An 18,116-nucleotide genomic window follows, 5' to 3' on the forward strand; every position below is an offset into this window, starting at 1 on the left:
TGTCAAGAAATGGAGACAACCACTTTGAGGGAGATGATTCTCCCCCTGTCCTCTGTCTTGTGAGACCCCACCTGGAGTACTGCATCCAGGTCTGGGATCTTCAGCACAAGAAAGATGTGGACAGGGTGAAGCAAGTCCAGCGGAGGGTAACGAAGATGCTCAGAGTTCCCTTGACTGGAAATAAGTCTCTATATGGTAAAGAGGAGATGTACTGTTCTTACCACATAAATACAATGCAGAAGGCCAAATACTTTTTTTTCAGGCTGTAGTCAACACTCTCAGCCTGACTTATTCTAAAATACTGCTACTCAAAAAATTGTGAAGGAGCTCATTAAGAAAATTTCCCAGCATCCCATATAGCAATTTTTAAGATCAGACATATTTTTTCCCATTGTCTTCCCCAAGGCAATTCCTGTATTTGTGTTTCAGGAGTATTAGAGTTTCTTTAGGTTGGGGGACCACCTCTGGGGGCCATCTGATTCAACAGCCTTTTCAAAGTAGGGCCAGTGTATACCAGCTCAGTCAAGTTTTGAACTTCTCAAAGGATGGGGATTCCATAGCCCATCTGGGCAACCTATTGCAGGGCTTGACTGACCTCCTGCATAAATGTTTTTTTCATATTCATAATTTCTGTTGTTGCAGCATGTGTCCCGTGTCTCATGCCCTTTCACAGCACATCTCTCAGAGGAGCCCATGTCTGTCTTCTCTATACCCTCCCATCAGGTGGCTGAAGACAGCAAGTGTGACACCAGGTGTCTGAGCAGACATGGCCAGGGCTCAGCCCCTCAGCCATGTTGAGAGGTTTCCTAAAGTTCCCAGGCAGCTGAAGAGACTAAATAAGCATATAGCTGGGGGCTGCTGCCCAGCTGAGAAGCCCCAGTCTAGATGTGCAGAAGGAAGCTCTTCATCTTACAAACACCACCAGCAGGTCACTTATTCAACATAGCCAGGGAAACAGAAAGCCATGAAACTACAAAGGACTGAAATCCCCCACTCCAGGAGAATGAAGGGTAACTCTTCTGGAACCAAGCATTAATATTTTATCAACTGACAAATGAGTAGAAAAATAAGTCAGAAATTTTCTGCTAGTTGTAAATGAGTGACATTTCTTTTCATCTGCATGTCTGGATCCTAATAATTAGACCTTTTCAGTAGGTGGTTCTCACTCATAAGCCTATGAACTGGCAGTGAGTTTCTCACCTGTGTGGCATAAGTTCCTTCATTCGCATTCCTGTTTCACTAACCCCTGTTAACTTTTACTTTTGCCCACTCTTAAAAGACATTGCCTATGGAAACTAAGAAAAGTATCAGGTAGATTTTGAATAATAAAAAACTAGCCTTAATTTTGTTTTGTAGCATCAGCCTTTATACTTCTTTTAGACAAGGGAGAACTAGAATTAAAATAATTTCATTTTCTTGGTCACTTACAAGCCAATGAATTGGCTTTGGGATGTTAAAGCTATAGGAGCACAATTTATGCATTATGCAGTAAGCTGGCTTCTTGTGCTTCATTTATGAATTGAATAACCTCACAGTTAATAGGATTACACATTATTCCAAGAACAAGAACAGGCCAGTCTTACAGATGTGAGCAAGCCAGGAAAAGGTATGCATCACTGCCTTCCTTTTCTATTCTTTTGTGCTCTGTCGTCGTGTTGTTCTGCACAAAGGCAGCACTTACAACCATGACCCCCCACCCATAGTCATTTTCTTTGGTGGCAGTAGTATGGGAAGCAAACACATCTATGACATGAAAAAATAAATGGTCATTCAGAACTTGTCTCTGATTAATGTTCCGAGATGTGTCTGTCAGTTCTAGATGTGTCTTCTGTTTAGACTGATGCCTGATCTTGGACACAGAAGTTGTAACTGCAGCTTTTGTCCACTTTTTCACACTAATTAGGATTAAAATTATCATGCTGCAGCTCTGCTTTTTCTGGACCACATTCCAGGGGACTTCTCTGGATAGCAATACATAGAGAGCGTGCTAGAGCTGGCTGGCATGTAATTTAAAAGAAAAGATTATCATGTGGCTCAAGTCTTCTCATGTGGCTCAAGTCTTTCCTTGGAAGTTAATCTCACAAGCAGTAAATGTGTTACTTTAATATTTTCAATTTACACCATTTGGGTTGGGGAATTGAAAACCAGAATTATTTAATCTATGGACCACTGGCAAGTATTGTTGAGTGGTAAATGTTGCTCCAGATACAATACAGCAGGAAAGTTTCTTGTATGCATGTTCTAGGTGCTGGAGGAGAATTTGGGGATTCCTTTCATTCCATCTTTGGAGGCAAGCCTGAATAACTCAGAACAGTCAGAGGTGTTCTTTTGCCATTTCATGCACCACAAATTTAAAAGTAAAAAAAAAAAAAAAAAAGTTATTAATTATATTATATAGAGTTGTGTTTTTTTAAAGTATTTTAGCAGTAGCTCATATGCTTTGGTGATTACATTCTTTTCATGACCAGAAATTAGCTCTTTGTTTATAGTGTCCTTTTCATGGCAAAAATGCTCCGAGACTCAATCTGTTCCTACAAAGCGAGTCTCGGGATTGCAGATGTCCTCCTCCTTTAGAGTACTGTGTTACTCAGTCTCAAGGAGTTATTACAGGAATCTTTTTTTGTCCAGTCAATCCAGCTTTCTCTGATTTAGGTCAGATTAAAAGGTTACAGTTTTGTCTGCCTTCATCAGGTTTATCATGGGTCACAGCTAATTGCTGCCTCTCGTGGCCAAGATCCTGGGTGACACTGTACTCACTTCTCCAATACTCTGGATTCTCATGCTGCTTTGCCAGATACCACTAGCAGTCCTATTTTGTTCTCAGTCTTCTCCCCATTTTGTTGTGGTTAAACCATAACTCGTTACATCACTTACGTTTAGCAAAACAGCTGACTCCCAGATCTGTGGCCCCTGATATACTCAGGCTGCTCTTGCACCTATGGCAAAGCAGGAGGACAGGAACTCTTAGCAAATCTTCCTTTGAATCAGCATCTGGTGTGAGCACATTTTCTACCCTTTCAGTTCTCTGCTTCTTCCTGCTTTCCTAATCTGACTCTAGCATTTTCGGTCATGCCCAGCAGGTTTGCAGAGGGTCCTGGACATTCAGGTCCCAGCATGGCCACCCTGTAACTTTGTTGTGTCCACTGGGGCTAAGAAAACCTTCTTTGCTTCCTTCCATCTCTTTTTGTTTCCTGATAACATTGGAGAGGATGCACACCTAAGGAAAGATTGCCTACTGCTTCCTAGTTGTCCTGGGAGCATTTGTCTAAACTTGTATCTTAAAGCACCATTCTTCAGAGAGATCTTTTCCTTTCTCCTCAGACATACTCAGGCACTTCCCTGGATGGCATATGAAAGCAGCAACCTTCATTTCCAAACATTCTGCTTTAAACCTACTGCCCCTGATTATTCCTCATATTAGCCACCAAAGTGTAGTTACTTCAAATAGAAATGTATCTACATAGGTATTTAGTATTTTCTTAATATTCTACATTCCATGAGAGAGTACATTCCCAGGAGTAAGAAGAATGAGTAGGTAAGAACCTTACACAGTAGGCCTAAATTATTCATCTCTGTTTCCTAAGATTTACTGCAGCTATTTATGGTTCACTTCTGGGCCAGAATGAAGGAGTCACTGTTACATTCGGACAAGGAACCGACCCTTTGGCCATATTGTGGACCAATCACACTTGCTATCACTACACAAAGGTACTGTTTCTGCTTCCATATGCTCTGTGTTCAAAACAAGTAAACATATGGAATAGGCAATGCCTTTCTGCCCTTACACCTTCTAAACCTCTGCCCACATCCCTGTGCTGTGCAGAATCAGTGGGCCATCAGCTACCTTGATCAGCTTCCTAATACACTGTTGGTCCCTTCCTTACAGGTTTTCTGTACAGCTACTGTGAAGATGCTATTTCATTTCCTTCTGGAATGCAAATTGCTTTCCACAATAAACACCTTTTTTGATTGCTACTGGTTTTTCTGCTGTAAAAATATATGATAGACCCAAATACAGTAAAAGAAACCCCAGTCAGCAATTGGAACACACAGCTCAATCAGTTTGTATTGTTATGTTTTGCCCTTCCCATTGTCTTAATCCAGCCAGTCTCTGTTCCTGCTCCTTTGCCAGGAAGTGTGATTTTGGCTTTCCTGTATGGCGCAATGCAGATCTGTGACACTGTACAGAAACATTTTATAGACTGAATATGTGTAATCATGAAGAATGTCAGTCTCCAAGGTTAATGGAGTAGTAGAAATGAGATGTAAATAGTTACTGAAGTGAATAGGCAGAACTGAAGGTTTTTTCCCAAACTGCTGACTCAGACAGAGTGTACTTTCAAAAGCACAGACTCTACATGCTTTGCATAATTGGAAGTAGATTTCTGAAGTCATTGTTTGTATAGCTTTATATGACAAATGAGATTTGCTTATTAATTTAAAGTTAAAAATTATTCTGTCTCTTCAAGAGAAATACTTCCACATTTAGTATAAAAGCAGAGAAAAAACAAGGACAGGCTTGAAGCTGGGGCAGACCTCTACATCATGCCAGCAGTTTATCAAAAAAAAACATAGGTTTTCATTCTAGTAATGATTCATCCTGTAAAATGGAAGAATTCATTTGCTTTTTCAATAACACCCATATGTATTTGTATGAAAGCAAGTTCATTGCTTTACAGAGAAGAGAGGATGCATAACAAAATGACCTAAATCAGGTATTACCAATGAAAGATGGTAATGTTGCTTTCTTTCCTTTTTGAATACAAAAGAAAATAAGGATGGGGATTTTTCATTGGTTTCTTTGTATATTAGTGTTTCATTTATATATAGAACTGATCTAGGAAACTGATCTTGTCAGCAGTTACTATGTGTGCTAAGGCAAATGAGTTACCTTGAGTCAAGTGTATATTTAAGAAAATATAAACTTTTTTGAAATGGAATTTTTCATTTGGGGAAAGTTCATTAGATAGTTTCCTATATTCAGATTCCAGATAGATTCTTCTATCTAATAAATTTCACTAAGTTTCAGTTATTTACCTTAGAAACACGTGAGTAAAGCCAATATAATTGGTTACTCTGTGATTTTAACATGATTTGTGGCCTTTAGACTCTTAAGTGAAATTTTCCAAGGTGCTTTTTTGAGGCCAGCACTGTGCCTTCAGTCAGTACTGAATGCCAATTGTGTTCACTGGGAGCATAATGAAGCCAATAGAGAGCACTTTTGTAACCCCCCCCCCCCCCCCCCCCCCCCCCCCCCCCCCCCCCCCCTCTGTCCAGAAACAGAAATCACTGCTTCAGAAAGGCCTCATTGTGGGTGATTAGTTGAGGGAAAATACTGAGGGAGAATGTGCAAAAAGTACACAGGCAAAATGCTTAATGCCCCATAAGGAACAGAAAAGTCCTAACTTCATTTGTATCTCAAAGGAACATTAACCATAATTATGTTACTAGCAAGTACTCTACGAATTAGTTCTAAAAATAACAACACTGAATTTACTTTATCAAGCATGAAATACCCTCTTTTAACAATAATGTTCCATGCTAAGTTTTATCTCAGACAGCAGTAGCTTAAGAAAAGTGAATGGTCTGAGATGTTTTGCTGCTGTGATGTGATGTGATGTGATGTGATATGCTGCTGTGTTTGAGAAAAAATGTGTATATCAAAGATTCCGGCATTAGAACCAAAAGCCCTTCCTGGAATTGTTTTTCTTACACAATGTTTCACAGTTCATCTAAGACCATGCATGTGATTGAGTTGCAGCACCAAACTGGTAGTGACAGCTTTTAATGTGCTGTACCTCAGTTTTTCCTGTTGATTTTGCAAATGGTTAAAAAAAAAAAAAAAAGGAAAAAAATCTTTTGAACTTGTGGCATAAAACTGTAGCTTCTACTGTAGCTAAACTGCTGCTAAGTGTCTGGGTGATAAAAGCTTTCTCCTACGTCTGTCACTCTGAACACCATTGTCAGGAAAATGTATGCATCTTTTTCCAGTAAGGATAAGGACTGTGATAACATTAGCATTTAGACAAGACACTGCGCTGATGATTGTGAAATGCATTAATGGATGTGTCACTATTTTAAAAGAGCATATCTAATGGACTGTTTATATATGCCATCTCACTGTACTTATTTATTTGTTTTATAGGATATTTTAAGTATAAAATTGCACAGATCAAAGTAGAACTCTCCTGTGACCTGCTCACCTCAAGGACTCAACAGAATTAGTTCCCAGCCAGTCGTGTACACCACTGAAGGAAAATGGACATACTGAACAGCCGCCACTTTTTGTACTTTCTGCCTACCACACGCCTTGTCATCTTATTAGCAGCTTTGACCACTGCTGAGGATGTGAGTAACAGCACTTTCAACCGCACTGACACACACACGGGGGCCGCGCCTGTGGTCATCTCCCGCATCGACCACATCATAGTCAAGGAGGGCAGAAGTGCCTTGATCGACTGCAATGTCCAAGGGAGCCCCAGCCCACGTTACAGATGGTACAATTCCAATGGCCGCCTGCTCCAAGAGGAGGAGAATAAAGGTAGGATTTTAGTACAGCACTGATGTAGCCTGTCCAGAGACACTTCTGATTTTAGCAAGTTGACAAATAACCTGAATTTAATGGCCTGGCTGTGGTATTTTCCTGTGCGAAAATAAATGAAAGCTTAGTGGCACTTATAAATTTTTTATGCACACCGTAGAAGAAAACAGTAATGTTTTATGTGTTATTTATAGCAACACATAGCAAGAAGCTGAAGCAATTAACAGAAGGTGCAGACAGGCCTCTTTTCATTGGAAGACTTCAGGTTTGTTCTGTTTCTCATTCTGTCCTCCTTTGTTCTTCTCTGGCACCAAAAAAAGATTAAAAAGCTATTTCCCAACTCAAAGGAGGATTCTCATGACATATGAATAGTTTGTTGGCGTGAACTCAACACAGCTAACTCCCTGATAATGCCTGCTGTCTTTATGTGCAGTGCCATGGTAGTGTGAGAAAAAGGAGATGCCCCAAACTACCAACTGCAAAACCTATATAGGGGAGCAGTCAGAAGGACAGGCCAAATTTGAGCCTTCCTGGCTTTAGTTAAGACTCTTCAGTGGCATTTGCCGGAGACCATAATTACACATGAGCTTATTTTCCTTAAATGGAAAGTTTGGGTGATAATCCTAGTTATACTTCTAGGGAGCGTTTGAGGAGAGTGTGGGTATATGAAAGGTGTTTTTCTCATGTAATCCTTCCATAGTGACTGCTTTGTTCACAGAATGATGAAATAAACTGTTAGTTGTAAAATAGTGTGCCTAACTAATGATTGACCTGACAGCAAACTCTGCTGCGACAGGAGTAACAATTGACTCAGCTTGATGTGAAAGAGCAGTGTGTATCTGTAAGAGCTTGCTGCATAACTGGTTATGTTTTACAGTACAGCATGTACTCATTTTTTGAGTTAAGCTAGAGAAAGGAACTACTTGAGCTACTAAGCAGACTTTTGAACATGATTTGTGTGGGTGTGGCAACATACAGAGATTAGTGTGCTAGAGTGCTTTGCTAAGGGTCACTAATAGAAAATTTCCCCTTTAGTTAGGCATCTAATTTAGGTCTTTTTATAGTCAGCTGAGACAGGCAGCTAAAACAAACATTTAGGTAGATGAGCAAAAACTTTGACCAAATCAGTAAAAAGTGCAGATGTAGTATTATGACAACATCACTTTGACTTAGAATTTCAGCAGTGCAATACCTCCTTTAAGAGACTGTCTTTCTGTAAGCAATGTTTCCTAGCTTGAGACCTTTCTTTGTGGTGCTAAGTATGGCATTGAATTGGTATCAAAACTCAGCAATGATACCTTTTCTAATAGTTGTTTTCTTATGTGGGTCAATATGTCTGTCAGGATCCACTAGCGTAGACCCAGTCATTGAGTTCAATGCCATTATGTCATTTATAACAGCTGGAGCCAGGATACATCACAAGGCATCTTTTTATTTCACAATTAATTGAAACCTACTTTGCAAAAAGGACCAGCATTCAAATTCAAACAAATACCGAGCAGTGAATACTCTGCATTTTTTGTTATGCTGGAGGTGGAGGAAGAAGTGTCATCTGTTACAGATGCTAATATTTCCTCTGTAAAGGAGTTTTCCTCTGAATTTGCCTAACTTTAGCTGATTGGGGTGATTTTTTTTTATGTGAAGGTCTGATTTAGACTGAGCTTTTATTTGTTCTGCATTTCTTAATTTCAGGCAAAATGATTCAGCTGTTTTCAAGAATTATGCTAGGGTAAAAAAAATATGGTTTCATTTAAGTTAAAACTTCTAAGAGGATAAAAAGATGTAATTAAGAGCTGTCTGTACACATGAACTGAGGCAGGGATCTTGTGGGAATACTTTCTACATAGGCTTCATAAGCTTCTACTGGAGATAATGTAAAACAATTTGGGTAAGCCATGTTTAACTAGAAAAACTTTGAGGAACTAAAAATCCTAATTCAATACCAATGAATTAAGTGGCAAATCTTGAATCACTTTAGCAGTGAGAGGAGTAATGGCTTTTTAACATGTTGTTTCAAATGCAGTTTCATACCTAAACTGTTCTACTGTGCCAGGTTCAAAGAATATGAAGTGTTCATGTATATGAAATGTGTATTTCCATGCAGCAGACAAAGTTATCAATTATATTATCTTGATGGAAATTACTTTTAAAGGTAAAAGAAGTTCTATCGTGGTGTGTAGAGGTTCTTACCGACAAACAAGGCATTCCCTGTCATGGGTCTTCTCCTTTCCATCTATTTTACTCCTCCTATCCTATTTCACTCTCGTTAAAATTATACTTCAAAATCAATTTCTCAGTTGGGTAGGCAATGTAGTATATGATGTCTGCAATGTTACGGTTTTTAAAGGTTAACATAAGTATATAAGAAACACCAAACATAACCCAATTGTAAGCAAATGCCTTGTCAGGGAACAAAACAAGGAGAGTTTAAGTAGGTTTTTTTGCCTCACAATCCCATTGATCCTGTTCTTTGAGGAAGTGTGACCTGTGTTTGGGAGGTTCTCTGGGGTAGTCCTATCTTTTTAGCTTAACTGACCACAAGATTGAGATAGATGGGATGCATATTACCATTTTCTATGAGACCCTTTTAGGACATGCTCTGACTATCCAGAGTTGATGTCAGGGATTTGACAGTAGTAGTAACACTTCTAGGATCTCAGGCCTTTATGAAGGTAAATTCTTTGTCTTCTTGTGAACATTATTTCCTTCTTCCCAAACCTGAAGCCAGTTTGATAAAGCTGATGTTTAAGACTGTGCTGATCATGTCACAAAATACTTCTAAGTTACTCTGTTTCCTCTCCAACAGGAAAATGGTGGTTTCTTGACAATGGGCTACTAAACATTACCCGCGTATCATTTGAAGACAGAGGTAAATACACATGTGTCGCATCTAATACGTATGGCAGTGTTAACAATACTGTGACGCTGAGGGTTGTTTTTACCTCTGGAGATATGGGAATCTATTACATGATTGTCTGCCTTGTCGCTTTTACCATTGTTATGATACTGAACATTACTCGGTTATGTATGATGAGCAGTCATCTGAAGAAAACCGAGAAAGCAATCAATGAATTCTTCAGAACAGAAGGGGCAGAGAAACTTCAGAAGGCCTTTGAGATTGCAAAGCGTATCCCAATTATCACATCAGCCAAAACGCTTGAGCTTGCCAAAGTAACCCAGTTCAAGACCATGGAATTTGCTCGCTATATTGAAGAGCTTGCTCGGAGTGTACCTTTGCCACCTCTCATCATGAACTGCAGGACTATAATGGAAGAAATTATGGAGGTTGTTGGTCTAGAGGAGCAAGGACAGAATTTTGTACGGCAGGCGGCAGAAGGCCAGGAGACAACTGAAACAGATGAGCTTTATATGATCCCAAATGCTTTGACGCGCAGTGAATCTCCCACAGCTGACTCGGACGCATCGTCACTGCATGAGCCACCTCAACAGATTGCAATAAAAGTGTCAGTTCACCCATTGTCCAAAAAGGACTGCATGGATGGTCAGTCACAGGAAAGCATGCAGCTGGACGCCAAGGAAGAAGACACTCCTCAAACACCAGCACTTCCTGCAGAGCCCCCTCCTGAGCCTTCTGCTGAACTCAATTCTGATGACACAGCATTGGCAAATGACAAAAATACATGCGTTATATATGAAAGCCATGTATGATAGTTACTCCTGAATCTATGCATAGCAGGAAAATCAGGTGGAGCTCTTTTAAAAATACATATTGTACTTGCCGCTAAGCCTTACCTGGAGACTATCATAGCAAAAGCATGTAAGTGGATTATTTGGCACTTTCTTCTCAGTTTGAGTTTATTTTACCATGATGTATGGCAGAGTAATTGCTATTACACTAATATTAATTGCTCTTTTTGATTAGGAGTATTTCCAAGAAACATTTACCTCAGCATTTTCTAGGTTGGAGTCACCTGTAGTGGCTCCTGGAAGTCACTGGTAGTCTTTGGTGTAGGACACTTGAACCTACTAAACAGAAAACTGGTTTCCATTTTCCTCCTTGACTCTCATTATTTCCATCTACTGCATTTTTGCAAATATTAACTTGTGAATTTGAAATATTGCCCAATAGGCAGCACTCCAGTAGCCAAATAAAATCCTAATAGATCCCATTTACAAAGCCTGTTTGCTCAGCTGCATTGTGATTTAGAGGGCTATAAAAGAAAGTTAGAATGTTTCCATTTCATTTGAGACCACACTGCGTAGCCACACGGGAAATAGTTTTCCCTTTTTCATGGAATGAGGATGCCAGCAATTGTTTGTTTGTATGAAGAAACAGCTTTGAGGTGTATATTACAGATGGGAAAGCCATCAGAAAGTTGCAGTTCAACAGCTCTGCTGGGGCTTTTTGCATACATTTGAGTATTTTCATGTTGCCAGAAGTTTATATGGCAAACAGCTGCAAATATGCAAGATGGCAAGATGTGTTGTTTTGAAGTAATTTGGAAGCAGTAACTATGTACCACCTTACCAGAAGATATGCAGGTTCCATAACAGTCCTGCAAATGCCAGTAATCTGTTGATAACAAGGCTGAAATGGCAAAATACCCTTTTATTTGGCTTCTTAATTTTGATATTCTGAAGATCAATCCTAAATTCATATATAAGCATCTGTTTGAGAGTGTTGTATCCAAACTGAAAAAAATATAATCAAGTGTCCTATAAAATTACAAAGGCAGTCATGCAAACTGTTAAATGTGATATAATTGCATTGAGATTTTGGGAACCTCCTACATGTAGGATGTTCACTGCTCAAGTGCATGTGACTCTACCCCAGTAAAGCTTTAATGATCGTAGCAATTGTGGCGTTAAAAAGGATCGACATCTCTGACAGGAAATGCCAGGAGTGGAAGGGAAGTAATAATTTCTCTTGCAGATAGACAATAAAAAGTACCTTCTCTGCAGTGAGTCTGGAAAGAAAGCACTTACAAGGAGTTTGTGTAGGGTTAATAGCATATTACTGAATTAACCGACACATTTAGTTTGGAACTAATGAACAAACTATCACCCTATAGTGTTTAAGAAGGATTGTAGTGTAAATACAGACACTTAAATCTGGAATCAAGTATACTGTAGAAAAAGAAGTCTCTTAGGTCTATGGGGAGATGATGCATGGATGACTCTGGACATTTTAACAAAGCAGCCACATCTCCATAAGGTGTCTGTTGAAGGCAATCAGTTATATTAACTGCACAGGTAATCAAGACCAGACAAGGTCAATGTTTCAGGTACATAAAAGAACCCTTGATAATGAACTGAGGTCTTGTGTCAACTTCCTCATGTTAAAATGCAGAGCCTCACCAGCAGTGCAATACAGGAATACCCCATGACTTGCATAGGTGATGCAGAGATGGCTCCATATTTTTCTTTCTGTAGTTATTTAAAAAAATTACATGTTTAATAATGAACTTCAGATTTTACAACCAATTTGTGAGAAATTACAGCATTCAGACGTCTCATATTTTTTTGGGCTCACCACAGTGGCAGGTTTCTACACAAAATGCATTTGCACATGCCCAAAAGGAAACATGCAAGGGCAAAGTCCCATTAAGAATGTGACTGGAAATATTTGAGTTCCAACAAAGCAATATAAATGTAAGACAGAAGTTAGTTTAAAAGAACACCATAAAGAACCTCACTTCTGACCAGTGTGATTGACAGTAGTATGATGCAAATTGTTAACTTCTTGTCTCAATCCAAAGGACATTTCTGTTAAGTGTTCACATCAGTTTTTCAAGTTACTTTATTTGCTTCTGATATGAAGAAGGACAAGGGCAGAAACAAAAGCAAGAACTTGCACTAAACTCCTTTAATTCACCTTAACCTCCTGAGAAGAGGTACATTGATGTTTCTGCCTGTCCAGCATTTACAAAAACTGCCCATGCATTCTAAAGTTACCTACCTGGTGCCCAACTAAGATTGCACAGATAAGCAAGGATATTCTCCTTGAAAGCATAAAAAGAACTTTAAAATTACACTTTATATATATATATTTAAGTTATAAAAATATTTATTACAGTATTTTAATTTTAATCTTTTTAAACAACTAAGTTTTTACAGTAGAGATCAGACCCCTTCATGTATTTCTATAGTGTTCTGACCCTGACTGCTTCACTCAGGCTGTCCTCCAGCCTCTTTATTATTTATTTATTGAGAAACATTTGAGAGCAAACAATCCCCATGGATTTCTTCAGTATCACTGTGTAAACTTCCTTGAAGATACAAATGATGTTTTTCCCTAGAGGTTGCCCACAAAGGGCACATTTGAAGCACACACAAACGCACATTCCAAACCACATATAAGCAACCGGTACTTGGATTAGATTCATGCAATACCTGGAGTGCTGGATTCCTGCTGTTGCAAGGTCAGAGGGAACCCTGAATTTTCTAGAACTGGAGTCATTCAGAGATGAGAGCTCACAGGTAGGACTGCTCCATCCAGTCTGAACATTTAGCTTTGTGTTATTATCAGAATAAAAACTAAACAGCAATGTAGCTGAAGAAAATACAGATTTTATACAGAACCAATGGTTCTGGTTTATGTGGGTTTTTGGTGGTTTTGTATCTGCTGCTCAGTGTCTTATGCACCCATTATATGACACTACTAAGCCTAAAGTTTTTTATACGCTTTCAGGAACTTCCTTTGTGGAAGACAGATGGGAAGCAAGACCCAAACCTGTCTTTCCTGTTCCAAACTTTCTGGCTGTGCTATTATAAAGTATGCAATTGTGTCTTGTGGTATTTCTTAGCAAATGGCTATTTTATGGTCCAAAACCACAATTAACAAACATAAAATTAATAATGGCTCTAAGAAAATATTAATGTTTGCATTGTTATGTATTTCCATGCACCTTAAGCACTTCAGGGGCATTAACCTGTTCCCATCACTGGACTATGCACACTTTTTGTTACATTTTTCTATTTATTGTACCACCAAACACTAATGGTTCTTAAAACACTCAGAATCTGGAAAATCCATTCCAACTGAAATTGCATTCTAAAAGCAAAGGAACACCAAGCCAGGCTTAATAAGGAAAAGAGATTTACATGATTATATTTACACCATTTTCAAACAATTTTGCCAAACTTCATGAAAGATGACTAGATTTCTGCAGCAGAAGAAATCAGTGTTGGATTTGAATTTCACACATTCTTTTTTTTGGTAAATGTAAGACCATACTAATCCGACCACTTAAACATAGTATTCACTATCTATTTTCTCAACATTTTCTTTTTGAGCAGCATTTGTTTCCTGCTGATCCTTTTTTTGTTCTCTGATTTGAGCATGTTTGTGATGAAACCTACCCTTCAGGGGCTTTTTTGTCTGTCATATAAAAAATTTAAAAGAACCCACAGACCAGCATTTTGTGCAGGTTTGTTGGTACTTGGTAAGGCACAGAAGTACACTCCTGTGCTTAAAAATTACTGTATAATCATAAGACTTGTGAAATGGCATATACAGGCAGATGTTGATTTTTTTCTAAATCAATGCCTGTTTTATTCTAATGTAGATAACTATGTCAGTTCCTTGATTTGCAGTTACCTTTTGACAAAAGTACTGTAACATTTAACCAGGGCTTTCTGACTTTCATTTTGGTCAGATTAACTAATTCTAGAAAGTGTTAACAGTGTCAGATTTTCAAAGTTCTCATGGGATATCTTGGCAGCATGCTATTTTAAGAGTTGGCCTTTTGAGTATGCCATATTTAGTGGGACAACTGAAAGCTTCTTAGATGCAAAGGAAATGCTTGCACTAAAGTCTCATAAGTTATATTTCATTTATTATGAAATCCTTTTTGATTTTACAAGAAATGTAAGACAAATATGAATGTGTTCTTTTGAGAAGCAGTTGCTGTATTTTGATTTAAATAACTGTTATGATTTTATAGCTCACAGCCGTAAACCACAAAGAGAAAAGTTCATGCTGAAGTGGCAAAATGAAATGTGATGTAGCTTGTACATTGATCATTCTTTCAATAAAGAATTTGCACAGAGAATGCTGAGTTTGTATACATTCAACAAGATGTTTACAGTGCCACAACATCACTTTCCCACAGAAATGGGGACTTAATAGCCTACATCCTACACTAATTTTTGGAATAACCAGCTCAAACCTTTCCTATGTCCATTTTTTTCTCTCCCTGTCTTACCTTCCTATACCTTCTTCTGTCCCCAGCAGCTCTGCTGTGCCACTTCTCAAATAGGAACAGAATGAATTTAGTTGTCAGGGCAAGTGTTTCTGCACCCCAGGCACCTCTGTTCCAAACTGACCTTTTATAAGTTCCCAAATGGATTTTTTCCCCCCAGCTGGACCAGGCTCTAATGCTGTGTACTATATTTAGCTCTCTGGCTCCCAAGCCCAAACTGAGTCATTTTACTCTTCCAGTAAAGGCTGACTTGTGAGTCTGTGGTATGATATGTAAGTCTGTAAATTGGGCAAAGACAGTAATATTACTGATTTCTTATTCAAAATCATAATATATTGCAACAAATTATAAATGTGGCAGACTTAGGACACTCAAGTTATGGTATGAGAAGCTGTTTCATACCACAAGGCAAGGCAAAAATGAGAAAAGAAAATCCAGTTTTGCATAGCATAAAGAACACATGTAAAACCTGGCTTATGATTGAGTAGAAATTCAGCATCACTATCAAGTCATTTTGCCATTCTATAGCCAGTTTCTATTTTGAGAACAGATTCCTGCTATATCTACTTTAACCAGAACCTTGCCTATGTGGCTAAGGACCTTAAGCATGACAATAGTACCAGAATTATCTAAAAAAGGAGCCTCCTTTCCCTTAGCTGCCATTCAAAAATTATTTTCAGGACTATTTAGCTATGCATCAAATGCCATTCACGGACTACCACCCTGTCCTGTTGTGGAGACACAGAGTTTGAGATCTCATGTTGAAGATGCAGAAGCTGGACCTTCTGAAATGTATTTGCCTTCTTTTGTACAGGTTTTGATTTTACCACACAATTAACCATTTGTATTTATTAACAATTCAGGCCCAGCCATTCTCAATTGATAAAAACAGAGAAGCAAAATAAATGCCAGAAAAACTTCCTTCTTTCTGAAGCCTCTTAATGCTTCTGCCTCAAGATTAGCCCTGATTGACAGACATCTCCTGAGTTGTTTGGGTGTCATTTAATTTCTTCCTGCTGGTGAACACTACCTTAGTCAGAAAACAGAATTCCAAAAAAAAAAAAAAAAAAACTGGAAAAAGAAGCTCCCTTCTAAGGAGACACACACAGATCTTGCCTATTAAAAATGCTTTGATATCCTTCTCTCTAATATGTGCAGAGTAAACAGCCTCAGGAAAAAGCAGTAAAAAATATAGAGAGAACTTTAAGAAGATTAAGATGGAAATTTTTTTTGCTCTGAAAACATCCAGAGGTGATTTATCTTCAAAGTATATTAAACTCTAACTTGTTTTACCATAAACATACTCAAGTGAAGAAAAAAGAGATTCCTAAGAACAATGACATTTTCATTCCCATTATTGAAATAAATTATCACAAAACTATGAAACATATTTCCCAGTCCTTCTCTTAGAATGCCTTTTATCAGAGAAGATATTTTCAGTGTTTTTTATGGTTCTGCCTAGGTGACTGCAGCTTCTTTATGGCTTTAGTGGAAGTGCATTTCTTTTCTGCTGTCTTCATGGTTAAATATTCTCTACCCTGTGTGATCTCCTTTTGTGAGATCCGAAAAGAAATCAATATTCCATTGAAGATTTATCTTTTTGTTCCATTTTCCCAGTCCAAAACCTTATTTTGTGTTTTGTTCTACTGCTTGGATTTTGTTTCATTTACCCTACAATTCCTCACATTTTAAAATAAATTAGAGGATTCTAGTGTTTTTTTTCAGTTGCCTGTTTTGGGCAGGATCGCTCACCTATCTGTATCACCTATCACTATACCTATTTGTATAATTCAATTTTAATTATACAGACATAAAAAATTCCCAAGTTGGTGCAGGATAAACTAATCAAAAGACTGCAGCAGATTTTTTGACGAATGCCACCAAGAGAACAGGTAAATCCATAATTCCCAAGACGCAAGTGAAATAAATGTCATCATTCATTTGTGAGTCTATAGGCATGTTAGGTTCTTTTGTATGTTCATTTGAAAAAAGTCATATATGATACACCTCTGCCTTAAAACATTTCTTTTCCCATCATGGATGGAATAGCACATTTTGATCATCCCTACATCATTATCCACTACCTTCATTGGTTTGTCTTATTCATTGGATAGGGCCTCTCTAAATCTGGTATTTCTAAAAAGACTGCAGACAGTTTCAGGACACAGGAGGCAAATGTCGTAGATCATGTAAATTAGCAGCATCCAGGAGACTATGGACAGTGTTCCAAGATGGAATTCCCAGACAGCCCAGGTGATTGTGCTGCATCTGAAGCTCAACCCTTTTTCCTGACTAGAGATGGGCACTGGGAGCATGACCAAAGACTTTGTGCTGTGATGGCAGAACCAGACCCTTGCATGAGAACCCTATTCTTTCCTTCTGGCTTGATGTTGTGATCAAAATACCCACACCTTCTTTTTTTGCTGTAGAACTACACTGTAGTTGTTTTTCAAGAGGGACTAAACATGGGCTCTTCAGTGAGGCAACTGCTGAAGACCCTGTGAATGCATGAGGAAAGAGCTGTACTGGCAGGTGTGAGCTTACTTTTTTACTGCACCAGATAAAGACTCTCCCAGAGGCCTGCCAGCATTCAAGTTGAAAAGGACTGTGATGCTGTGCATCTGGACAAACTTGGTGCAGACAAGAACAGGTGGGTGGGAGTGAGTGATCTGGAGGCAGCCTAGGACAGTCCAATAGACATGGAATTAAGATGACCATCTCACGCTTATTACTGGAAAACACCTCCAGCAAAATCAACTCCCTGGCCCTATCCTCTACTCTAAAGAAGTATGTCATACTTTGGCAGCTCAGCAACAGCTCCTTGTCCTACCTATTCTATCTCTGACCAACCAGTTTTCACTTCTTATTGAGCAGCTACAAGGTTGTCTAATCCTAATAGATGTTTGCTGTGGTTCTTCTTGCCCTGTCTCTCACTATTACTAATTAACAAGAAGGCATGAGATTCACTTGCCAGCACACATGTAAAAAGCTGGTCCTCAGAGATCTAACAGACTGACTATTTTGTTTCAAAGGAGGATGTGCACAAGCTAGGCACATAAAGATGAATTAATAGATTTAAAGCCTCTGTCTGGTTAAGCCCTGTGTGTTTATTCATCTTCTCATTCAGTATGAAATGTGGACAAAAAATTAAAACTTTACAATTCTTATAAAGATTTGTAGGGATGGTATGTTTATTACAGCGCTGGACACATGTGGGGATTGTTTTCTTTTAAAGGACATGCGTGCCCCTGAGAACTCCTGATCTCTTTTTATTTTTCTTCACTAGTTTATATATGCATAGAATTTTACAATAGGTTCATGTATATTCATTTTGTTGATTTTGCATTACACTTACAGCTAGTTACACTTGTAGCTAGTTTTTTATCAGAAAGTACAGAAAGAACTCCTGG

General features: G+C 38.5%; 1 protein-coding gene and 1 long non-coding RNA gene across 2 annotated transcripts in view; one reads left to right on the forward strand and one right to left on the reverse strand.

The window, feature by feature from the left end:
- LOC137472230 (uncharacterized) overlaps positions 1-18,116 on the reverse strand; it is a 107,542-nt gene that overhangs the window by 46,552 nt on the left and 42,874 nt on the right. The gene's annotated exons all lie outside the window — the stretch shown is intronic.
- MFAP3L (microfibril associated protein 3 like) lies at positions 6,146-14,556 on the forward strand. The gene is made up of 2 exons (XM_068187113.1): positions 6,146-6,541; positions 9,348-14,556. Exons 1-2 carry the CDS (start codon positions 6,259-6,261, stop codon positions 10,208-10,210), a joined length of 1,146 nt encoding a protein of 381 aa, XP_068043214.1. The 5' UTR covers positions 6,146-6,258; the 3' UTR covers positions 10,211-14,556.

Source organism: Anomalospiza imberbis, chromosome 4 (genome assembly GCF_031753505.1).
Source record: "Anomalospiza imberbis isolate Cuckoo-Finch-1a 21T00152 chromosome 4, ASM3175350v1, whole genome shotgun sequence".
NCBI classification, from domain to species: domain Eukaryota; kingdom Metazoa; phylum Chordata; class Aves; order Passeriformes; family Viduidae; genus Anomalospiza; species Anomalospiza imberbis.